This window comes from Thermobia domestica, chromosome 1 (genome assembly GCF_964235325.1).
Source record: "Thermobia domestica chromosome 1, izTheDome1.hap1.1, whole genome shotgun sequence".
NCBI classification, from domain to species: domain Eukaryota; kingdom Metazoa; phylum Arthropoda; class Insecta; order Zygentoma; family Lepismatidae; genus Thermobia; species Thermobia domestica.
The window spans coordinates 178,012,874-178,039,497 of NC_137454.1; the positions used below are offsets into that span (position 1 = coordinate 178,012,874).

The window sequence follows — 26,624 nt, forward strand, 5'->3', positions numbered from 1 at the left end:
GACAGTTGTCTTCATCGAACGATTTATAAATAGAACCAACCTGCAGTACAACTTAACTTCATGGCGAGCTACGCTTTTACATTATACTGCGCGTCACCCGAATTGGCGTATGGCATCAGCCAATAGACTCAAAGTGCGCTGTTACTAAACTTCAGTGACGAATCTAATCATTCATAACTGTCCACAAATACGAACAAAATCAATTATGAATGATTAGTTTCCTTCCTGAAAGTTTAGTAACAGCGAACTGCGAGCCTATTGGCTGATTCCATACGCCAATTCGGGTGAAGCGGATTATAGAAAAATATAATTATAATAAAATTAAGGATTACAAACTACGCAATCTACTGATAGGATGTAAATTCACATCGCCGGTAGCACGTCGTGGGGTCAGTTGCAGGCAGAATCTAGAAGGTTATCCAGGCCAGAAGTGGTAGTTTTCCAGCAGCTAAGGTGACCAAAATTTTTTTTCACTGTGTTCACACAAAAGATTACTCTCACTTATATTTTCCCCTGAAATTCCTTATTTTGCTCCTTGCTTGAAACACTTTGAACCATATTAAATTTTCAAATAAGGAACAAAGTAAATATTTGTTTAGATAATAGGTGACAGAAGAAAGACAATGTTTTTATTTTTTTTATTTTATTTTGATTTTCCCTCCTTGTACATTAAGTAGATACAGTTACAATAATATAATCAGTTTTAACCTCAAATATATGTATATGCTCTTAAAAATATATTATGTGAACTTTCCACTTCACAGAAAAAAAAAAACTATAAATGAAATAGTTCTACAAAGAACATGAGAAATGGGTAAATACCTTAAGCAAAAAACGTCGCTAGAGTGTACCATTTCTCTATTTGGTAATAGTATACATAGTCATCTTTCTCCCTCTCTTTTCAAATTTTACTTAAAGCTGATAAATTTGTACAAATTCTTGCATTTGTGTGCTTGTTCACATCGATCAAATTATACAACATTACTTCATTACAACATTGCATTATTTCAATCAAAAATCAAAAATTTACCTTTTAAGCATAATAATTATTATAATAAGTATTTAAAGAAAAATATAGTAACTTAAAATGATGCTTAAACGTATTACATGTTGATCATTAACGAATAATATTTTCTACTTGGAAGATGATGATCCATACGTGATTTTTTTTTTCCCTCATTTTATTTTTGTGAAATTATGCTACGACTTGAGAACAGAAGTAGCATTTGAAAAAAGTAGTGTTGTCAAGTTTTTTTTTTTTTTTTTTAACGTTCCCGATTATGCTCTAAGGCTAACGGAGACTGTGATGATGATAATGAACAAAATGGTGAAATGAAGGAAGAGGGAAGAAATGTGTAAATAGTGAGAAAATTACGCACACGGTGTTTGTCCAACACGAAACCCACTTTGTGCAAGCTGGAATTGAACCAGAGATCTCACGTGCCACAGGTGTTACAAACAACTGAGAAATTATTCCTAACTCCCCTGAATAATAAAATTTAATTGAAATGACTTTTCCCGTGGCTATACGGTTAGCGTACGCGTTCTTGGAGTGAGAGACCCGGATTCGGTTTCCAGTGGCTCATGTGCTTTGAATTCCAGGTTAAGCTGTAGGTCCACATTTCATATAGCCTCACTGTTGAACGGGACGTTCAAACTAGTTCTTCTGCCACTTAACTGAAATAATTAATTTGATCACTTTTTCAGTATTTTCCTTAGCATAAAGAATTGTTCATTAGTTTCGTAATTCCATTTAGGATCTAGGATTTATATTTCTGGGCTTTTGGCAACAATTGTTATGTTCGCCCGTCACGTATGAGGGATGAGGTCCCTCGGCGAGTACCCCATCCGGGGAAAGGGAACGAAGGAAGCGGTTTGGGATCTATAAGTGAGGTGTGAATGAGGAAAACCTCATTTAGGATAGCTGGCCTGTAAAAGCTTTTTACACTTTTTCGACCGAGTGCCTTTACTGGAAATCACACCGGGACCGTTCGCACCGAAAGCAAGAGCGTTAGCGACTACGCTACACGGGGCCACTTTCATAATTGCCATTGCTAATAATACATACATACATACATTTTTATCCTCTAATATTTAAGGTGGGGAATTTCTTCAAATGCTTGTTTTGAATGCTACCTAAGACTAATAAACATTTTGTTTAATATCTGTAGCGTTAGCACGATGTCCTTTCTTCCTGAACTTCTTATTGGCGGGAAATCTAAACAAACATTGGCCTATATATGCACCACTGAAACTTATGCGTCTCCTAATTATCGTAAACAAATAAATCACATTTTGTTACAATGTGTGAAACGTACTTCCCAAAAAATATAAATATTTACGTATGTAATACCATATACTTTTCATTAGGGAAGGTAGGAGAAAACACTCCTCACATAAAAACTATATCGAAAACGTAGTAGCAGAGGTTGAGATTTGTTCCACTGATCGAGCAGTGACTACACTTTGCCAAAGTATAGGTCCGATTCTTTCTATTCTAAAAACACCTTCACACTCTATTTTTACAAATCATAAACATCTGAAATATGTAAAATAAACTGAAAACTTTTTTTAGAAGTCTTTCATTTCATTTACTCTTTCATCTTTCCTCCTCCTAGAAAATGGAACCTCAATACCAACTTGAATATCTTGAATTGTACTTTCCACAAATCTAAATAGGTTCATATGAAAAACAGCATATACTAGAGCAAACGGGATTTGTAAGATAACCGCAAGGTGGGTTCCGAGACTACTGACTGATCGTTAGAAGCGAGACAAAAGTTTGTTCGAAAGTACTTGATAATTTTAAATTGTAAATATTTCGGTTGGGAAGTCACTCCATATCTATCCACAGTTCCGATTTACCGCTTCAGCTTTCTACCTGCTTGGTTCTTTTAACAACAATATTCTTTCTCTCTGTGGAAAGTTTTAAGTAAGCCGACGCGTGAAACCATGTTATTTCCGAATACATAGGTTTTCTTCTTAAGCTGGTATTCTTTTAGGTATGTATGTCTATAAATATGTGAAAAGCTACAGAAGAAAATAACAAGGGAGAAAAAAATGACATTGAAATAATAACTACTCTTTTACAAGCAGACATATATTTAATGACAAATATCATAAAGCTTGTAATCACTATGTTTCTAGGCAGCCACGTTTAAGAAAGTAACCTTCTTTGGTTAAATAGTGCTGCAGACTTACAGTAAAGCGGATAGGCTTACAAAGCCAATAATTTCGACTTTAAGTGATAACTTTTTTCCTGTACACAAGAAGCGAAACAAATATAAAAATAACTTAAAACGACCGATATTTGTATCCAGTCCTTAATTTTTGGGATTGCTGAGATGAATAGTGACAATCACAATGCTATTTCATCCAAATTCATCCTCCAAATTCTCTCCAAATGGGGGTGACGTGTAAAAATAATCGAAAACAACTTATATTAAATGGCCAATCCATAGTTTTCGGGGTTGCTGGGATAAATAGTGGTACTCCTAATGCCGTTTAGATTCACATTCATCTCTGATCCGTGTCCTAAATTGAGGGGAAAGGGGTTCAAATACTTTACATAAACTTACTCTTTCCGTGCGAAGAACGGGCATTTCAGCTAATTTGTTTTTATAGTATAAAAAAACTACAGCTGGAAACCGATGTTGAGTTTGTCTAACACAGGTATAATGGAAGGCCCAATTTTAATGAAAACACGTGGTATATAGGTAGCGTACCAAACCGAAGGTAAAAATTAAATTTACAACAATTAATAGCTAAGATAGGAATGCTAAAGGAAATTGAAGGTAGACAGTAAGTAAACCACGCGGATGATAAAACGGATAATTTTTAAAACATTTAAAGGATTTGAAACAGCGATGATTATTTAATATCAGCAGCAAATTTGCTTACTGATGGAATAAATATCATGGCTGTAATTTTGAATCGAGATCCTAAAAGTTTAATGAGAAGGGATTGAGGGGGATATATCAATATGTATTGAAATTTCCCACGAAATGCATTGCAGTCATGTTTGCAATATCTGTATTCGGTCTAGAAATACGGGTATATGAAACTGGAATGAACTGAAAAGTAAATGAATATTAATATATAGAGCGAGCACTATCACAATAATTCATCGATACTGAAACTAGATTAAGTATTAGGGTGCATCGAATTTCCACTTTTTTTGAAATCAGCTTACCCTTAGTGATATTTTTTTGCGAAATGGCCTCCATATAACGTGTAAAAAATTGCAAGTCGATTGGTCAATATCTTTAGGTGCCACCAACGGCCAAAAGTTTTAAAATGTTGTTAAAAATTAAATTTTATTTTAAAAAATGTAAAATATCTAGTTTTATGAAATATGGTTATCCTATGTGGTTTTGTTTCTGTAAAAGGTCAATATTTTACGTGAAAAAAAATCAGCTTGATGAGTCAAGTCATTCAGGTGCCACCTGTGGCTTAAAATATGGACAAATGTGTCCCTACTTCTTCATTTTTTAAAATTAAGTTGCATTGTTTGTGATTCATCTGGATCGTTAATTAGATAAGAAAGGTTTTGTTTTACATCTGCAGCTATTTGTTTATTTCCAAACGTTAATGATGGAAATAACCCAGAACTCACCATGAGGAGGTGGCTGTAGTTCGAGTTCCGCCCACCCGTATATACTAATGTTGCATATGATAGTGCAAGTCATATTGTTACTCTTTTACCTCAAACTGTTTTTCTTTTCTTTTTTGTATTACATTCTGGTATGTTTTTTCTTGATTGTAGTGTTGATAGCACAAATCTATGTCGTGCTTCTTGCCCACATACCGTTGATGCCGCTTCTGTCCCCAACTTCACCATTCTTTCTACCGCGCTAGTGTGAAAGGGTAAGGATGTAATATATTCATTAGCCATTGGAGCCGTCTTTACATTTTCTCTTAGCTTCTGCACGCTGAAGTGTTTTGTCAGTTTTGGCTCCGTCAGCGTCATGTTGACCAATTAATCATATCACCAATTAATCATCATACACACGAATGAGCTTCCATTTCGACATTTGATTGAATTTATAGACGGCAAATCTATTGGACCAAATACATTTAAAGGACCAATAGGATCAGCACTTCCAATCTGCGAAGAGTTGTCACTCCAGATTTTTCAGCCCGTTCCAGTAGACTGGGATCTCAACTTCACTGAGGATTCATTAAACACGGATCAAAAATATGTGCTGAATATTTGCCAAGCGGTTTCTTCAGGAGAATGGCCCATTGCGTTAGCTCACATGAAGCCTAGTAAAATTCATCAAGCTAGATGGGTAATTACTGCAAATAGAGTCTTACGTTTGTGCGTAGGAACAAAAGAACCCACGAATGAACTTAAAACCATCGTCCAGTACATCATGATGGTCTACGCGCCACTCTGGTTTGCTGTGATCCGTAATCCATCGTGTGCAGAAGAAGCTCGTCATTTGTGGCAACTCATCACGACTTTTCGCCATATGGAAGCGAAATACAGGAAAATAATTGATCAAGTGTCCGTAGAAATGCGTGGTACGGTCATCCTGAGAACCTACTTCTATCAATGTTGACTGACCAAGATGCTAACGTACGAGAGCTCGGCTGGGGGCGAGTCCTAAAAGCAAGACAAACGACTCAATCTGGTGATCGCGTACCGGTGCGAGAATTCGTCATCCCTGAAATCAACTTAGAAGCGACAAACTATGTTGATATGATTAATTGGTCAACATGACGCTGACGGAGCCACCACTGACAAAACACTTCAGCGTGCAGAAGCTAATAGAAAATGTAAAGACGGCTCCAATGGCTAATGAATATATTACATCCTTACCCTTTCACACTAGCGCGGTAGAAAGAATGGTGAAGTTGGGGACAGAAGCGGCATCAACGGTATGTGGGCAAGAAGCACGACATAGATTTGTGCTATCAACACTACAATCAAGAAAAAAACATACCAGAATGTAATACAAAAAATAAAAGAAAAACAGTTTGAGGTAAAAGAGTAACAATATGACTTGCACTATCATATGCAACATTAGTATATACGGGTGGGCGGAACTCGAACTACAGCCATCTCCTCATGGTGAGTTCTGGGTTATTTCCATCATTAACGTTTGGAAATAAGCAAATAGCTGCAGATGTAAAACAAAACCTTTCTTATCTAATTAACGATCCAGATGAATCACAAACAATGCAACTTAATTTAAAAAAATGAAAAAGTAGGGACACATTTGTCCATATTTTAAGCCACAGGTGGCACCTGAATGACTTGACTCATCAAGCTGAATTTTTTTTCACGTAAAATATTGACCTTTTACAGAAACAAAACCACATAGGATAACCATATTTCATAAAACTAGATATTTTACATTTTTTAAAATAAAATTTAATTTTTAACAACATTTTAAAACTTTTGGCCGTTGGTGGCACCTAAAGATATTGACCAATCGACTTGCAATTTTTTACACGTTATATGGAGGCCATTTCGCAAAAAAATATCACTAAGGGTAAGCTGATTTCAAAAAAAGTGGAAATTCGATGCACCCTATTAAGTATACCTCATGTACACAAAATATGTTAACTTTGTATAAATTTCGGAACTATAAAGAGGATCTAAAAATACATACTGCATGTTATGCTACATATAGTATTAAAAAACTAGCATAGAGATATTTGAAGGGGTAAAATAAAACTCATCAATAAGAGCTACTCTCATAGATATGACGTCTAAGGCGCTTAAATAGAATGTTCTTCCTTCTTTCTTCCCAATTCTCTTTGTATTAGGAGCTCATAACAATTACCACAGTAATACATATCAATATGTTCATTAGGATTTTAGAAGATAACATTCTTTTAATTACATTACATTCAAACTAATTTTACAGGAGTATGATTAATTACATGGATCATACTTCTATGAAATTATTTTGATAAAACAACATAATCTTTTTACCCTGTAATTCATCAGTTCCATATGACAAAGCTATATGAATGAAAATAATTCTATGGCTATTCCATATTACATTAATATTCACAAAATTATCCGTTGTAACTATTTTTAAAAATTAATGTTTTGTATACACCACTGGAATGATTACACGAAGCTCACTGAGAAAATAAGTGAGCTTGAGAAATCATACATTTGTTACCAATTATACATCTGTTATTTTTTAATTAATCTTAATTTTGACACGATGATACGCGTTACTTAACACTCCTCGAAGATTCCATATATTTTCAAACGATTCTGGTTGTGTATTATATGAAGAATCAACAGCTTTGGCCCATAACTCTACCTGCAACAAAGAAATATATTCTTAAAATTAAAATTAAAATTAAAATTAAAATTAAATTATTAATCCAGCTAAATCATTACAAATAATAACAACTCAACTATCTAATTTTAGAAACCTACATCTCACAGTGCTTCACTGGTAGTCCGGAATGTTTAATTTGTATGAATGTACACGCCCAATACTTAAGTTTCTATAATAAATGGAAGATTATATATATATATATATATATATATATATAAGCGATTTCAAGGAAATGCTATGACTGGTATTCGGTAAACAGAACCTGCAGAAGTTACGTAACGATAGCGAGTACAACTGGTAAGTTATAGAGAAGCCAAGAATTTGATTATTGACTTCGAACCTAATGTACTGCACATGTGTGTGTATTATGTTCAAAAGAAGGTTCTTGCCCATTTGTTTACCAAATTTAAGAAGGGTCACTGAATAAGTACAGGACGGTGGCTATTCCCTTCCTCCATTGTTTAAGAGTACGTATACACTAAACTACAATTTAGTGAGCTTTTCCTCTTGCTCCGAGCTATCTCCTCAATGAAGGGCAAAATTTACCTCGGAATGCAACAAAAACTATGATTGTAAAGATAGAAAAGGGTTGAGTGAAAAAGGAACGAAGCTGTGAACAACAAAATTTTGATGCTGAAAGACTGAAGAACTCAAATGTTAAAATACTAACACAGACTATCAAGTCTAATGCCTAGCGTATGCATGGTCTCGGGTTCAATTTCCACATTAAACTTCAACACTGTGACTCATATAACCTCGGTGCTGAAAACGGACGATGCACTTCGACAAACAAAAAATATCAAGTTATAGTATCCTGAAGGACGTGGTTTGAGATGAAATTGACAGTATTGTTACAAAAAGTGGCGAAGCATCAAAGGTATTTAGAAGTTCTGGAACGGTAACCGCTGTTCCATAAAAAATGAAACAAGAGGGCAACGAAGAAACGAAACAGGCTCGCTCGATAACCCTCAGAGCCTGAATACTAAATATGAAGACGAAAAGTACGGAAATAGTAAGGAAGAGGCTATCCTTGCTTTTGGATGCAAGAACGAATATATGAAAGATTAAAATGCAGAAATAGAGTAAAACTAGTGAAAACTAAAACACAAAGGCACATGTATAAATGCATATGTGGACTCAGGTTGATATATCAGTTCAGACTGAATGTAGCCCAGGGTGGATTCAAGTCTCAGTGTGGTTAGGAACGTATATAAATAGTACAAGTCCTTTATAGCCGTGGTTTACCTAAGGATGTCAGGAAAAATAATTAATTAATGGCAATGGTATTTCGATGACTTGCTAACACACACGTAACAAGCAAAGGAAAGTAGCACAGAGTATACACCACAGAACACTTAATTTAATGACCATTTCCTCTATGAGTTGACGCAGTTATTTAAGAACTAGTTACTTAAGAACTAGAACTTTAAACCATAAATTCCCAGAAGCAGATTCTATTCTGCTCTAAAGAATTTGACATGTAATATTTCATGTAGTGATATAAAGTTAATAGAACATATATGTAAAATACATACTTTAATACTATTATATTAATGATTATCGTTTCCACGTTCAAACGAAGATCTTCAAAATTTCCTTTTGTGCAAAAGAGTATACCTTTCTAGGTATGATTACTTTTCCTAGTAAGATACCTCTATAAAACACAAAATGAAATAGAACATACATAAAAGGCCACGTGTCAGAACACTGCCTGATGCCCTTAATTTACCTTTTTAACACTTTTAGGTATTGGTATTTTTGCTTCCCAAAGCGTCCAAGCCCAATGTCGAGGTGGTTTCGCCGTGTCTTGATGAACGAGTTCTGCTGTATGCCATGATTTTCCTTGATCAGCTGTCACATCAACGCGTACTATCTTCCTTCCTCCACCAGACCATGCGTACCCTGAAAACAAATCCTTCTCTGTTACTCAACTTATATTAATGTTAGATTTATTCTACCACACACTGCAAAGCACTGCTGTCTAGTTAAATGCCACCTGGATAGAAATCAACACTTTTGTTTGTTTTCATTTTTAAAATGAAATGAAATTTTTCAGTTTAACGTTCCACTATTATGCCCGTTAGGCTAAGGGAGACGGTTTCCATGAATACAAATACAGCGGACTCTTTTTAATTCGAACTTGGATAATTCAAATTATTGGATAATTCGAACAAAAGCTTATTCCCCTTGAAAACTGTATTAAAAACAATGGTAAAAAATCGTGGGTAAATCGAACATTTGAACCTCCTGTTTGGATAATTCGAAGTATTTACAGTGGAAAAAATTGCAGTGTTCGACAAATTGCAAATAGAACAATGTAATTTCATCTGGTTTTTATTTATCTGTTATCTTATCCAGAAGCGACCATGGAAAAGAGAAATTTTGTTGATACCACCTCAGCTGGACTCCCTCCCGTTATAGAGAATTCGGCAGAAGATGGTTGGTACCCATCTCTCCACCTCCTCAATAACCTGGAAGCGTCGATCCCTTCTGTAGAAATGTCAATGACCTTGAACCCTGTCCTCCACTAGCAAATGACTTGTAGGAACGACATATTTGTGCAATTATTTTTAACTGAACTAAAACAGTGACAAAAAGGTAAGCAGATTCGTCTGTTATCTATTGACGTGCATTATGCACAATGTCGAATCGCGGCGCCTATTCTAATTCCTTACGAAAATGTAATGCTTTATAGGTAAGGTGCATTGCATGTTAATTAGTTTTTCATATACAATACAGTTATTTTGTTCCGTTGATTTTACTTTAAAATGAGAGTTTTTGGTTAATTCGAATTTTGAATAATTCGAATTTTTTTCTTGTTCCCTTGGACTTCGAATTAAAGAGACTCCACTGTATATTTCAAGAATTCCAACGGTGAGTCATAAATCTTGTAATGTTTTAACAATCCAAACAGCAGAAACGTGTATACGCCATAACCGACAGTAAGTACAAGGTCAAACTGGCCTAAGAAGTAGCGCAGCAAGTGGACTATTTAACACGAGCCCGCCACTCCGTCAGTATCTTCAGTCAGTTTTTAGTGGCAGTGACGATGAACGTGAACTGTTATTGTATGAGTTCGAACTCGGGCATAATGCTGCGTCAGCAGCCAAAAACATTTGCTATGGAAAGATACAGTGAACTTAAGAAATCTTGTGCAGGTTGTAAAGCGGCCACCACAGAGTATCAAATTCTAAGGTCACACGACATGCCATGAGGAAAATCCATCCACTAGCACACGAAGATTTTGAAACTAACTCGGCATATTCCAGTCCACTGTACTGCGTCATCATCACGAACCCGGAGCTGCCGTGCTGTATCACATGCGTTAACCCTAGCTCAGGCCCAGAGAAGAGTGAATGTGTGACGGCAATTGCTGCAAAATCCGCATGATGTCAGTTGTCTGAAACGGACTGTCCTATGCGACAAAAAGTGGGTTTTACCGAAATCCCAATGTGCAAAAACAGTGGTTGGGCAAGGAACAACTTCCAGAATTGGTCGTCAAACAGGGCCGTTTCGAGCATAACTCATACATTCTATGTGTGTTGGAACTACTAAGAGGATAATTCACTTCAAGTTCATTTCTAACGGTCGTACCGTCAATGTCAACCTTTATTCCGTAACAGTCGTAGTAAATGTATCCTGCACTAAGTCAAAATTATCCTGGATTGGTAAACTGAAAGCGTGCCCTGCTCAAACACGTTAACATACGGCCACACTCGACTCGAACTTGATGGCATAAAACTGGTGCACATAGTCCTGCTACACCTGGCAAGTAATCCTGATCTTACCCTTCGAATTACTACCTATTTCGGTCTGAAATCACGATGCTTCACTGACCAGCAAAGTGGAAACATCAATGGCTAACTTCTCTGCATCTACGGGCCAGACGTGGTATTGAGAAACTAGCAGAAAGGTAGCTGGTGATAGTCCAGCACGGGAGACTATACTTTCAATGTTAACTTGCTTTCATTGTACTGTAATAAGTACAGGTATGTTGTGTACCAGAGTGTTGCAAGGCTTATAACTCACCCTTGTCTCACATATATACGAGACTATACGAAACAACCTATGTCTTATGGTATTATGTCATTATGAATGATCTAGTTTTATCTAGTACTAGCATCAATTACCCGCTTCGGTGGGTTAAATTAAAAATGAAATGAAATCTTTCTCACAGTTATGCCGGTGAGGCTAAAGGAGACGGTGATTATGAGAAATGAATGAAATGGTGGAATGAAGAAAGTGGGAGGAAACGGGAGAACCCCGAGAAAACTCACGAGCACGATGTTTGTCCACCACAAAGTCCACACGGACCGAGCTGGGATCGAACCAGGGATCCCAAACATCGGAGGAGAACGCTCTACCACTGAGCCACCGCGCCCGCTGGCTTAAATTAAGAAAAAAATAGTAATAGGTTTCGTTAGTCAGTCACTTTTTACTATTACTAAAGCGCTCCTTGATATTGGTCATTCTCGATGATTTTTATATATCCCCTCTCCTCCCCATGTTGCGGACCACGGCATCGGAAGTGTCATTGTTCATCTCAGCGAACCCGAAAAGTATGAATTCGACACTGATATTGGTAATTTTGATTATATATATATATCCCCCTCCCTTCCCACAATTTTTGCGGGGCTCAATTTGGATTTAAATAGCATCAGAACTGTCACTGTTCATCTCAGCGACCTCAAAAACTATACATTCGACACTAATATCGGTCACTTTCGATCATTTGTAAATGTCTTTCCCCACCTTTAAGTTACATCGTCAAAGTGATCTGACAAAATCATCTCATGTTGGAACTTAGTCTAGGTTGAAAATTTGATCGAGATCGGTTCGGTGGTTCAAAAGTTATATATATACTAGCTGAACCTGCGCTCTCTACACAGCGCATCATTCGCATATGAACATAAATATCTTTCTCATTCCTCACAACATCTGTGCATGTCCCTCTACAGACACAAGTGAAAGAAGTCTTGAAAAAAAAAATCGGCAAGGCGTATCATAAAGGGGAGATTTTATCGATTATTTGTTTCTCAATATCCCGCACCGTTTGCAAGATTAGAGCCTACGTCCGGTTGGAGTTTCTAAGTCATGCATGACCAGTGTTTTCTTTCTTCTTGCATGCAGTATGTAATAAGCAAATACATCACATATACAATTAATTATAATGTCAATTATATATGGTGTTCATTGGGCAAAACACACAAAAAATAAAGATTTATCTTAAGACTCGAGAAATGGTTATCCTTCCTTTTTCACTATTACTTGGCAATGGAACAAACGCCTAAGACATATACCACCCCAATATACAACATTGTGGTGTTGGAATGTATAACGCATAGGATATGATGCTTTAGTTTTTTTTTTAATTTCAACGCTTTCAGCGTACCCTAAAAAAATGTAATAAAGAAATAATGGCCATGTTTTTTTTATATATTCAATTAGAACTGGACAATCTACGCAAAATTTCCAATCAATCAGTGAAAACGTCATCTTTCTACAGCCTATAGTTTTCGAGATCTCATTGTCGAAAGGACTGGTCACAAACATATAAACATAGTTTATAAGAGCTCGGAAGATGGAAGCATAACTCACATGCATTGATTTCAGAGAAGGCTTATTAAAATACAAAGGCTTTGAACAATAATTTTATAACATAAACTTTATGAAAAAGATATAGTTAACTAATTTAAAGTACAAATACTTAAAATGTTTGTCTCTGTTAAACGTGAAATCACACATAACCGTAAATGAAAGATTTGAAAGCTAAAGGTATAGGTTGGAGCTCAGACGCTTTTAATTGCTATTGTAGCATTTTAATAGATAGATATATATATCCCCCTCCTACCTTGTCCCCTAAGTTCTATCGTCAAAGTGAATAGATAAATACTATCTCAAGCTTGAACGTCATCTATGTTGAAAATTTGATCGAGATCGGTCAGGTGGTTCAACAGTGAAGTCACATAGACAGTCACTTTCATTTTTATTTTTTACATATATATATCTCCGCCTCCCCCTCCCCTACACCGTCAAAGTTAAATGATAAAAATTATCCCAAGCCCGAACGTCATCTATGTTGAAAATTTGATCGAGATCGGTTGGGTGGTTCAAGAGTTATTAAGTTTTATTTATTTTTATATATTTGTTCCCTTCCCTCCCCTAAGGTCTACCGTCAAAGTGATATAAAAACCACCCCAGGTCCGAACTTCATCCATATTGAAAATTTGATTAAGATCGGTTCTGTGGTTAAAGCGTGATGAAGTCACAAAGACGGTCACTTTTATTTTTATTCTTTTTACATATATATCTCCCTTCTCCCCCTCCCCTAGGATCCACCGTAAAAGTGAAATAACGAAAACATCCCAGGCCCGAACCTTATCCATATTGTAAGTTTGATCAAGATAGATCTGCTGGCTCAAGAGTTATTAAGTTTCATTTATTTTTATAGATTTCTCTAATGTACAGATTTCTCTAATGTAATGTAAATTGTCTAATGTACAGAATTCTCAAGTTATATTTACAACACAATTTGTTGAAATAAAACATTCAGTTAGTACACGTGCAAAGACAATCAAAGAACTTGAGAAACCAAAGCCACGATTAAAGTATGGCATCAAAAGCACCAGGTGCCAATGTATTAAGGCCTGGAATGCCCTTCCCCTAGGTATCAGAGAACTACAAACTTTTAGCAAATTTATAAAACAGCTGAAAGAGTATTTAAAAATTGAGACAATACCATGTTAATATGTCATTATTATTGTTATTATTTTTATTATAAACTTATTAAGTATTTATAACCTCATGTTGTGTTATCTACATATATTAAGTATTTACCCGCCATCCTATAATATGTAAATCATTTCTGAAAGGGAGAACCACAAACAGCAGAAGCTCGGCCTCTCCCTGAATTGCTATAAAGATTGTTAAGTAACTGTTTTGTACTAATATTCTATTTTATTCCTCCCCTTCCCCTCTTCTAAGTTCTATTGTTAAAGTGATATGATAAAAACCACCTCAGGTCCGAACCTCGCATATGTTGATTTTTTTAAGATCAGTCGGGTAGTTTAAGTGTGATGAAGTCACAAAGACAATCACTTTTATTTTTACTTTTTTGACATATATATCTCTCTCCTCCCCTCCCCTTCGTTGCACTGTAAAAGTGAAATGATAAAAAAACTTCCCAGGTTTGAACTTCACATATGTTGAAAATTTGATTGAGATCGATCAGATGGTTCAAAAATAATTAATTCACGAACATTGTCACTTTTATTTTTATATTTATTGATTTTTGTATATGTCCCCCTCCATCCCCTTCCCTGTATTGCTCCGTCAAAGTGAAATGATAAAAATCATCCCAGTCCCGAACCTCATCTACATTGAAAATTTGATCAAGATCGGTCGGGTGATTCAAGACTTATTAAGTTTTATTTATTTTTTTCTGTCCCCCTCCTTCCCCTCCCCGAAGTTGTACCGTCAAAGTAAAAGAGCTAAAAACACTCCAAGGCCAGAACTTCATCTACGTTGAAAATTTGATCGAGATCGGTTGGGCGGTTAAAGAGATTATGAGTCACAAACATAGTTACTTTCAATTTTATAATATAGACTAGATACATCTCACTAAAAAAGAAAAAAACTAATTAAAACTTAACACCTTTCTAGAAGTATTTCATTAATATCAATATAAGATCCGCAGAAGATTAATATAATAATGTATTTTATAATAAAATATCTTAACAATATATAGAAGAAATTTATTATGTTTGTATTATTTCCATCTGTTCAGCTACAGTCAAACTAGTGGTATAATATTTAAGTATACATTGTAAAGAAATTGTAGCACTTCAACAACAGCAATAAAAACTCAAGTAAAACATAGGAAATACGTAAATGATCAACGAAAAAGCGAATAATACTATTTGCAATAACACTTCTATCATATTTTCTTTCAATCACAATGTAACTTTCGTTACTTAAATATTTTTCTCTTACTTTTCAGAGGGTATATTCTAGTTCTTGAGTCTCTTGCAGAAAAAACGTATTGCTCTATATCTATGACTTGAATTCAATATTTTATTCAAATTACACAGCTTCATATACATCCTGATGTACATTATACACCATTTACTAACGTAACTTTAAAAATCTTATTTTTGAACAGAAATATAAGTATTTAAATCAATTCTTAACAAAACAACAACATCGGAAGGAAATCTGGGTCTACGTAATTTGGGCAAAAAAAATGGATTTAAATTGTTGATGCATATTCTTAAAGTTTTGCCTACAATAAATTTATGAATTACAAGATTTCCTCTGAATAGAAAAAAAAAAGTATTTTTAAAGAAATTAAAATTTCAATGTAATCAGATGAAAATATAAATGAAATCTTTTTGTAAATAGTATGCTTCCCTTGTTGTGTTTATCAGTGCTTGTGTTTCGTATTTTTACTTGAGGTACTGCTTTGGTTAAGTGTTAAAATGTTATTAGATTTCTTTAAGATTTCTTTTCAAATATGATATTACTATCGGTGTAAGCGGATAGCAGTAATTTAGGATTTTAGGTTTAGATTTCTGGGCTTTCGGCATCTAAGGCCATTTAGGCCTTCACGTTTTGAGGGATGACGTCCCTCGGCGAGCACACTATACAGGAAAAGGGAAGGAAGGAAGCGGCCAGGGACCTATAAGTTAGGTACCACCCCGGCATTTGCCTGGTGTGAGTGAAGAAAACCTAGGAAAACCTCATTCAGGGTGGCTGGCCTGAAAAAGCGTTTACCTCGTTTTCGACCAAGTGCCCCCACCGGGAATCGAACCCGGGACCGCTCGCACCGAAGGAGAGAGCGTTAGCGACTACGCTACGTGGGGCCATTGGATAGCAGTAATGTAACTATCTCAATTATATAACCGTCACCAGGTTATATAAATAATTTTTAGGGACACTCTGTATATTTTGAAGACAGAAATCATTCTTCAATTTATATTTTATTTTTGCGACGCAAATAATTTCTTTCTTGGGTGGGAACTACGAACAATTCAATTTCCTTCACACGCAATAGAACAAAAGAGTCTTTTATCGTTCATTCACATATATATGTCAAACGTTGTTTTGTCGTGAGAAGATTTTAGTGCGTAACACAGGCTACATTCATTATCTGAACTACATATATGATAGTTGTATTGTTCTTACTTAGTTCCTCAGTTTCTCCCTTACTCAATACGCAAAGACTACTTCTATAGTTATTTGAAACCAAATTAGGTACTTTAATTGTTTATGGAAATACTGCGGCAGGCGAGAGCCAACCAGCTGCGAACTAGACAAACGTCGTCAGACCATCGACAAACAATGTCGTTTAGCGAGTTTTACCTAGAAATTCTCAGGCTCGAACGACTCTCCGGCGCCAACTATATTGCTCAGCCACTTTTTATCTAGAAGTTCTCACAGTCAACTATCGTTATCTTTCTGTACATTGTGGCCAGTGAACTGTGAATTAACGCAAATCATTTTAACATTTAATTTGCATATCCATACAGGTGGCTTAACCTGATGACATTTTAAAATGAAGTGCCAACATTGACCAGTCGGTCAATTCAGCTTATACCTAGAGCACCTGGACTCTTAAGAGTTTTCTCCACGCGTCAATATAGCGAACGCGTTCGTTTAACTCAATATAGAATTATGCAAAGGGGATGAGCTAGTAGCCGATCAGAGACTAAATATGGCTAGCCCCACTTAGTGAAGACCCGGGTCCACAGACCCTGTGCATATAGGTAGTACGGGTCCTCCAATGTCCTAATTCTACATAGCGTAATTATCTACGTTTATCCTGCTGGATATGGATTTTTCTCGCACCAGCCAGGAACTTACGTCGTGGGATTACTTTAGTGTTAGCCCACAGTGTTAACCCCCACGTGTATTAGTGAGTGGTGTGAGAAAAGTATTTGTGGTGAACCCCCAAATATAATATTTCATCCACATATATATGTGAGACAAAAATAAAGGGCTATAACGTCGACAAATGTGAAATGTGAAGTGTAATTTTATATTAGTAGAAATAGTCTAGTGTCTGATTCTTTCCCTCCTACGTTACTTTTTTTTTTTATATAGTGTTTTAATAAATGAGCATAGCGTCATTTTACTCAATACGTTTTTGTTACATGTACGAATGATGTTTGTGTGCACTGTGGTCTGAGCGATCATTTGAACGTTTGTGAGGATTTCGAGGCGAAACATCCGAACCTCTCGGTGCTTAATGCTCATCTCATTATTGAGACCGGAGGGCGATTCAGAAAAAGGTCTGTAATCCCTTTTTGGAAATGTTCTTTGATGTCTTAACCAGGTAAGTTCAGGTCTCCTGAAAGTACTCATTAGCGGGACAGTAGGGGGCAGATCCGGAAAGCGATTACAATTGCATACAATCGTAAAATATTTAAATGTTTTCATATCTAGGATTGTTAAAGTATTTTACGTTTACAAATATATACATAAAAAAGCACAATCTTTATCTTTCCATGGTAATTAGTATGAAGGAGGGATAACTTTATTAGAAGTGTGAAAGTCCGCTTATTAATAAGTGACATTCATCTGCATTCCATGTTTTAGTACGTTGTGGCAGGAAATCAGTCTCATCTGAACCAACTAATAATTAAAACCATGAACACACACAACAAACAAGGGTGATAAACGTCAGCTATTCGGATCCAACGTCAATTTGAATAAAAGTTAGTTTCAATTTAAATTGCTGAGAGTAATGAGAGAGAATTATTATGTTAATAGAAATGACACATTGATTCTATATTGAGTATTCAAGGTTAATTTTATAGTTGTTTAGACGTAAATTAAAATACAAGTTCATAACAAAATTTAAAAAAAATAAAAACAAACCTCTCACTCGACAGTATCCATCATCTAGTGTAACTGTAGCTCCTGGCTGAGGATCACAGATTGCTGATGTTACTGGAAGTTCTTGAATAGCAGGTGATTTACTAAAATCAACTGTGTCCCAATCAACGCTTGGCGAGAAACCTTTATAATCATTATGTTGCCAATGAGAAGGACTTTCCTCATTAGACACCACTATCCTGCCTGAAATGACCAACTAATTAGAAACATCATCCAACTGTTGATGAGGGCGAGATACTTTTATCAGACAACTTACCAGTTAAAGCAATAGTTTATATTCTACGTATTTACGAGAATTGTCCTGAATTGCTGTTATGGTTGAACAGCTAATATAGAGGAGTATATGCTTTTGTAAGAAAACAGATAGTTATATCATATGGAGAGAGCTTTAGCCTACTTAAGGTGTATAACTTTAAGATGGTTGCCCTGATATTAAATATTGAAATATAAAGGACAATTTCTGTGATTAAGGTATTATTATGTTACTTGTTTATCCTAGTAAATTATTTTTACTATGGAGGTGGACTAATATTACCTCAAACGTTCACTAATATATTAAGTATTTTCTCCGAAATAAATTCCAGTCAATTAACAACACTTACGCATATTGTAAGTTTAAAAATGCGTAACAGTTCAGAAAATGAGATTATGTTAGTTTTGAGAAAATACGAAGTACAGGTATCATATTTTATATATATATATATATATATATATATATATATATATATATATATATATATATATATATATATATATATAAAACTAAGTTAGAACGCGAAGAATTAATAACAACTTCAGGAACTGAGCTCCTCCGTGGCTAAGCGGTTAGCATACGCGCCTTTGGCGTGGGTGTCCCGGGTTCGATTCCCGGCGGGAGCTCATGTGATTCGGATTCCACGTTAGTCAGTAGGTCCACGTCTCATATAGCCTCGCTGCTGAACGGGACGTTAAACTCAAAATCAACTCAACTCAACTTCAGAAACTAATGCAGATCTCCTACAATCAACACAGATGGTTCAAGTTGATTGTAAAGATAAATGAAACCAGCTGCTGTAAAAGCTTCAGCACGAGGAATATACAACGAATAGATTTGTATCGGTTGAGGAAAGAAAGCTAACTCGCACCAACTGCTTACAACCGAGAAGTTTTGTTAAACACCGAGAATGAAAGTCACAAAGAACAGCGATGGCTGAGTCACCAGAAACGCGATCAAAAGTGTATTTATTATAGTTCTAAATTGTGTAATGAGCTGAAACAGATGACATACAAGATTGAAAATGAGTTTCCTACAAGCAATTTACAGCTGGAAAATGGTAAGACACCAATTATTTCAATTCCTCAAGATAACTACTGAAGCCGTTACGATTTCATTGAATAGGCGCCAGTTTTGGAAATATTAACGAATTATGCCTCGTGAGCAAATTACCATCCACTCATTATTCCACAGTTCGTCTTCCGTCATATCAGATTTCAATGAAATCAGTGGTGGCTTGTAAAATGACGGAGATTTTGTCTTTCTCTGGGAGAGGACTGAGTTGTTAAGGCGACGACGTAATATACTGGCTGAATTAATGCCAGCAATGTATGGCGAGTGGTGATAAGGTAGCATTAGCTTCAGTCCAGGCTACGAACAACAGGAGGTGACTTGGGAGTTTCGTTTGATAGAGCAACGACTGGGAATTCTTGTACAAGATTCTTAATTGTGGAGAGTTGAAACGTTAGTCTAGGTTGCTACAAATTTTCAAGAAGTCACTATAAATGAACAGGAAGTGAGTCTAGAATATTCTCTTTCAGGCGGTGCTTGGCATCGGAAGCGGAAATTTTTTCCATATCCTTAGCTCTTCGATACAACTTTCGCAAAAATAGCAAACGCTGCGTTACAGGGTTTGCTGATATGTTCGAAGTGCTAGCGTTTAAAGCAGCCAAGAGGACTAGCAATATGACTAACTTCGGGACAATAATATTCAGCCTTAACGAATTCTGGGATTCTGTGTAGACTGAAAATAAGAATCAGTGACTGAGTTGGAAGCAGATCACCTGATTTTCTACTTTCGATTCGAGTTACCTCAACATCATGTTGGTCTGCTAACTCTGACTTAAACTCCTTTTCGGTGGCATTGAGGATGTCTCAATAGGGGATAACTCCGCGACTAACAATTAGCAGCCAATGTGGTTCTACTATACAACTAAGTGTCCAGTTCTAGTAGTTATGAACTGTTTGTATTATGACAGCCAACACCACACACATTACTGATAACACAGCTACAATTTGGTAAATTCCACAACATTGCCATCACCTATTCACTACTGACGTCAGACAAAAAATTCCTGGAAATGAACGGCACTAATTATGCATCAAACTAATAATAATAAAAAAAATCACCGAGTGGAATTCGAACCAGGTTCTAAAACACTAAAATCCAACAAGAACGAACAACGTAACTCGCATGACTATAGCAACTACTATAAGACTACCCTTCAGTTTGGCTTAAGCGAACAAACTTCTTTGCACCCTCCGTTGTTTCTTCTTCCTTTCAATTTTCATGGTCGAAGAGAAACTGTTTTAAAACTACAACTAAGTTTTTTTTGCCTTTGATAAGGTACTATTTTGTTCTTAAGGTACCGTTACATTAAGTAATAAAATAGGAAATGAATATTTAAAACAACCAACTGTAAGCTGTGTCACGAATTCCTTCGCCTTGATACGGTGTTGCTAAAGTGCACACTTTAAAGAACTAATAAAAATACACATGCGCAATTAAGATTTGGAAGAGTGTATAAAATTGTTGCAAACGCGTTACCACTGATCTAAGAATTTATAAAGTTACACGTATACAACTCATAAAGCACAGAGGAAGCAAAGTTTCTTCCTTTGTATACAGTCATCTGGTTTATACAAGGTACTTCAATATGTAATGCATTTAGCAGTGTATTTTTTTTTCGCATAACACTGGTGTTAAGGCAGAAAGTCACTGGAACTGTATGTAACTATTTCATTAAACAGAAGCTTCAGAAAAGTCTTTTAAGCTATTTAATACGTATTTAATCACGCCATTATGCAGTAATTTTAATCACATCTAGAAGAAATAATCATAAAGATCAGAAAATAGTTCTGGATCTAACCCCTAAAAGTTTCATTATGATCTCTCAAGGTATATACATATATAGAATAAAAATAAATATAGTAAGACGATAATAAAATTATCTTCTCTACTCTGGAATCAGGAAGTATACACCTGACACTACTATCCGAGAACCCCAGATATCGCAACAAAGAAGGAAAACCCACAACAAACCTTAGTAAAAACTGCAAGGTTAAGAATGGAGCACAGAGCTGCATGTAGCTAAATGATCAGAATTTTCTCTTATAGTGCAGCAGAATGTAGTTGGGAATATTTGTGGCTCAGGTCCTACATTTATATAAAAGCCTTGATACTAAAGCCTTATAAAGCATTGATACTGAAAGAGATAAGTAAACCTCAAATAAATAAATTAAAAAAAAAAAAAAAAAAAAAAATCAAATGCCAGGGAAACTTAAAATAATTTTATGACTTCAACAGGGTGTATACTAAAATTCCAAAATGGAATTTCGTGACTTTTTCGTGACCTTTTCTTTACCAAATCATAAAATTTCCTAACATTTTCAAGAGCGAATTTGCGTGCGAATTAGGCCGAATTTTCATCCATGCGATAGAAACGTGCTTTGCTTGCAATTTGGTAGCATCTAAAGCCGACCAAAGACATTTTTGGTGGTGAATTTTGACGTTTTATGGTACAAAATTCTCCAATCTGTACTTACATTTGTACAGTTAAAAACAACTTTGACCCAAAATCTAAATTTCGTGACTTTCATGACCGTTTTCTGATTTCGTGACTTTTTCGTGACATTCGTGACTTTCGTGACCAATAGACACCCTGCTTCAAGAATCATTATACACTGACTTATGTAGACTGAAATAATTTAACTATGACTCAAAAACTTACTTAACCACTTGACATTTCTTGCTCCAACAATTCCAGGCACAATCACTCTTACAGGAAACCCGTGATCTCTGGATAGAGGTTTCCCATTCATTTCATAAGCTAAGATTACGTCACCTCGAGGATCCATCGCCTTCTCTATAGGTATCGATGCTCCATAAGGAACGTTGGAAACATCCCTATCCAAGCCTTCAAACTGCAAATAGAAAACGCTCATTATGATTTACTACCACGAATAAACCAAACCAATGTTAAAAGAACGGTTAACATACACGCTCTTGTATAATTTTTATGTTTCATTTCAGCAGACAAATGGTAACGATAACGGGTAAATTTCACACCAAATTAGCCAATGATGATTGCTGACAAAATCTGTTATTTTTAAATTTTTGTACACAAATTTGTACTATATTTAAAGAGTTGGAAATAAGCATTCATCAGATATGCAATTTTTTCTTTAAGTGGCCATACTAACAGGCACTTTAGGTATGCTTATTTTGCACTTTACAAATGTTTGCGGTAAATGCTGTAGCTCTGTTACTTTTAAAGATATTGATAAAAAAAAAAAAAAAAAAAAAAAAAAAAAGAAAGAGAGAAACAGAAAGAGAATTAAGTGTACAACATTTTATGTCCAGTGCACTTTTAAGCTTACTACACTACAGATATCTTTTAAAAAATGTTGAATGTTAAGTTTGAAAAGCGCAAATTGTCATTTTTGAAATTACAAATTTTAAAGAAAGAAAAAAAGTCACTATTAATATTCATTCTAGATATAAGCTTCGTAGTAGACTACTTCCTAAAAAGAAGTTTGATATCTGCGAGTTTCATCTTTATTTTGTTATGGGTCTTCAAACATTGCGATTTTTCGAAAATCGTCTATGTTCAATCTGAAATATCTCAAAAGGGTCATACTTGAAAATCTCAAATATTCACGAAATAATCGTTCTTTGCGTAGTAATAAGTAGCTAATATTTGATCACTGAGACTTGACTGGTTACTAAATTCCGGTTTATTTTATGTGACGAAATTCGCTTTATTAATAACTGTGGTTTAGTTCAATTGTGCATATTGTTTTATTATAATAATATTTTACTGGCAAACTAACTGTTCACTGTGATTTGAAGTTTAAAAAAAGCTTATGAAATTCATAAAGTAGTGGAGATCACTTTCCCAATAGGTCATAAGCTTTAAGTAGTACAACCCACAACTTTCTACCTTTCATAATATCTGTGCATTTTTTTTTTTTAATACCAGTGCAAATATTTATTTTCATGCACGGCAGTGAAGAAAACTGAGTCTAAGTCCAAGATGGCGGCAATGAAAAATCTGATAATTTTTCTCAGTACGTCATTAATAAGGTAATTTTTGGTGAAAGCATAAAAAAATACCTGATAGTCGACCACCTCTTCCTTGATGACTTGGAATGATCCCTCAATACGATAGACCACATTAAGAAGGCAAGTTAAGTTTAAGAAACAGATTACGGAATTTCGGTACACGAATGCAGGCGGAAATGTTTGCTCTCACAATACGGATACGTCTGCAAAAATGCTGACGCACGATAACCTTGGTAAAACTACAAACTCCATTTCAGTAACGTGATTTAAAAAACAAGGATACAAAAATGAGAATACTGAACTACCATCATCTCAGTTCCCCTAATTTTGCGTTTGTGTCATACAGCTCCATCCCTCATGAATCTATTATAGTAAAATTATTTTTAAGTTACATATATTGGGGGTACGAGTAAATCCTACGCTACATTGTATTTCTTTTCCATAAAGTAAAATGAGCCAAATGTGAAGGAATCCTTCTGGAAGGAGAAGAGGTTTGTCGTATTCCCAAATGGGTGGATTGCACGAGTCATTGCTTCCAATAGTCAGATGGTATCTCAGCTCCAATCTGAGGTAGGTTTGTAGCGTCTCTCTCTGGTTTCAACGGTTTCAATTCGAATTTAATGCACGTAGCACCGGGTTAGATTCCCGTGGGAGAGGACTGAAGGCATTTCAGTGGTTCAGCTTCACCTTACACTGTAAGTCCACATCTCATATTGTCTCGATGCTGAAAAGGGGCGTTACATGTTAATACATAAACCGAAGGTCTGAGAAATACTTTAGTTTCATGATTTAGTTAATATTTTATCTATTATTTCTTTAGATACCGCTCTAAACTACTTACTCCTTACTAAACTGTCAAAGCAATACCTGGATATGTTCCACATTCTTTTGATTTTCTTTAAATCCTGCTGCTTTTAGGACATCATAAAGTTTAGCTCCTGACCATGTAGCATTACCAATTGCTGACTGTCCCCAATCTAGACCTTTAACGGGCTTCACCTGCAAATATATACATTCATGAAACCAACTCTATGAACAAACACACACTATGTGACGTTCTAATGGACAATATAGTTGGAACGTTTACACTACGAAAATGGCAACAACTTCAAATGCTAGAAAATATTTTGAAGAATTTCTTCGTATTTCCTTTCTTCTTCTTCTTTTCTTTTTTTTTAATTTGATAATTTGTAAAGATGAAATAATTATTTTCCTCTCATATAAACCCCTACCTTACCACAAGAACTCTATATTCTAGTTTAAAATTCAGTTTTCATAATATTTCGGTCATCTTTGTGACCATGATCCCTCCATGTGCGACGTGAGCTAAGACTATCACTGTAACGCCACTGGAAATAATGTTCCTTGTTTTATAAGTAGAAGACAGCTCCAGAATATTCCAGAAACACTCACAGCGTTAATTAAATTCAACACGACAAATCTGAATCCGATCACTTCCTTGAACTAAACTACTATCCTTGAGATGTTCGCAATATATTTCATTATCACTTATCATGAGAATTCACTCTGAACAAATTACATAATTTTTATGATGGTTAATGTATGGTGTGTTACCAGCTCATTATGATAACAAAATATATAACACCATCACTCTCGTCATTTTCACTTTAATTCTGTGTCGTTATGTAACTTTTGAGATGAACTGCATTGTTTTATTAGTTTATCTTTTTAGAGTATATCTGCCCAAACTAAGGACTCCAAAAAGACTGTGTGGATCAATGTGTGGTTTGTCTCATAAACTTGTATCACTAGCTTAGTTCAAGGAAGTGATTTGATTCAAATTTACAATGTTGAATTTAATTGGTAACGTGAGTGGTTTCTGGAATATTTGGGCGCTGTTTTCTACTTGTAGGATAAGGAACATTATTTTGAATGGAATTATAGTGGTAGTCATAGCTCACATCGTATATGCATGGGATCATGGTCAAAGACATGACAGCACAACACGTTTCAGTAATCATATTTTCCTCTTACTTTATTGACCTAACACAAATTCTAAATTATTAGTTAATGTTAAGCATATTCTATACTTGCAACATGTTTCTATTTTTCAACTAGATACAAATAAAGATCCAGACTACAACTTGAATTTACAAGCGAAAGTAAATTTAGAAAAAAAAAAAATCTTCTGTACAGGAAAAGAGCTGATTGAGATTTCTCCCCTTCTGAAAAAAATCTCTAATTTTAATTTCCTAAACACATTTTCGATTTATAGAATTCTACAAAAAATTAATAAAGCATACTTTCTGAACCTTTCCAGTTCCAGTTCTTCTCTTCTCACAGAAGGTCAGAAATAACAAACTAATAATTACTACACTCAACAATACATGCTTTAATATATTATATATGAAAAAAAAAATCAATTACCAAGTCCAGATCCAAGTTTTATGAACAAACAATAATGTTAGATATTACAAAGCGATATTTACGTAGTGCAACGTTTACTACGATATCTGCTTAATTTGATGAGAACATCCATAAACATTCCGTACGTATAAACAATTTTGCAATCTTAGCTGGAATATAAATTATTCAAATATACTTACTGTGTAAGTGCTATTTGTGTGTCTACTTAAACTCAACTACAACCAAAAGGGTTATTATGTACACAACTTAATAATTGTTACGTTCCGCTACTTACTTAAATGCTGTGTGCTTTCCGGATTAGTGACGCATTACCTGCTTTTCAAGTCGATCTTCAGAAATAGAGATCTACCACTTTATCTTTATAATTTACCAGCATTTGAATTTTATTAAGTGTACGTAGCTGTATCGTATGTCGATGCAGAAAATTTGAAATCTAAAATGACATATTTTGTTTACTGTTTCTATGTTTTTCATGCTTATTCTATTCTAAGGCCATCATAACCTGAGCTCTAACAGATCTAACATCGTGTATGTTGATGACAGTGTTGCGAATTGTCATTGCAACAAGAATCAAAGCGAACACTCGACAGAACGAAGAAGGAATCGAATTACTTTATCACTAATTGAATCAGATTTTAGGTTGAAATATTTACAAACTAGGTGTTTTAAAAATAATCGTACTTTATTTTCCTTCTCAACGTTCCAGCACAAC

General features: G+C 35.2%; 1 protein-coding gene across 5 annotated transcripts in view; it reads right to left on the bottom strand.

The window, feature by feature from the left end:
• Positions 1-626: 626 nt before the first annotated feature.
• Positions 627-26,624, bottom strand: part of shop (sulfite oxidase) — a 65,267-nt gene continuing 39,269 nt past the window's right edge. For 4 of the 5 annotated variants that reach the window (XM_081766999.1, XM_081766989.1, XM_081767006.1 and 1 more), the window contains exons 7-11: positions 24,392-24,523; positions 22,191-22,383; positions 18,189-18,389; positions 9,040-9,212; positions 627-7,289 (exon numbers count right to left, since the gene is read on the bottom strand). In XM_081766999.1, the coding sequence (XP_081623125.1) occupies positions 7,164-7,289; positions 9,040-9,212; positions 18,189-18,389; positions 22,191-22,383; positions 24,392-24,523 (825 nt within the window). In that variant the 3' untranslated portion in view covers positions 627-7,163. Of the gene's footprint in view, positions 7,290-9,039; positions 9,213-18,188; positions 18,390-22,186; positions 22,384-24,391; positions 24,524-26,624 lie in introns of all 5 variants that reach the window. The other variant, XM_081766996.1, reaches the window with a different exon arrangement.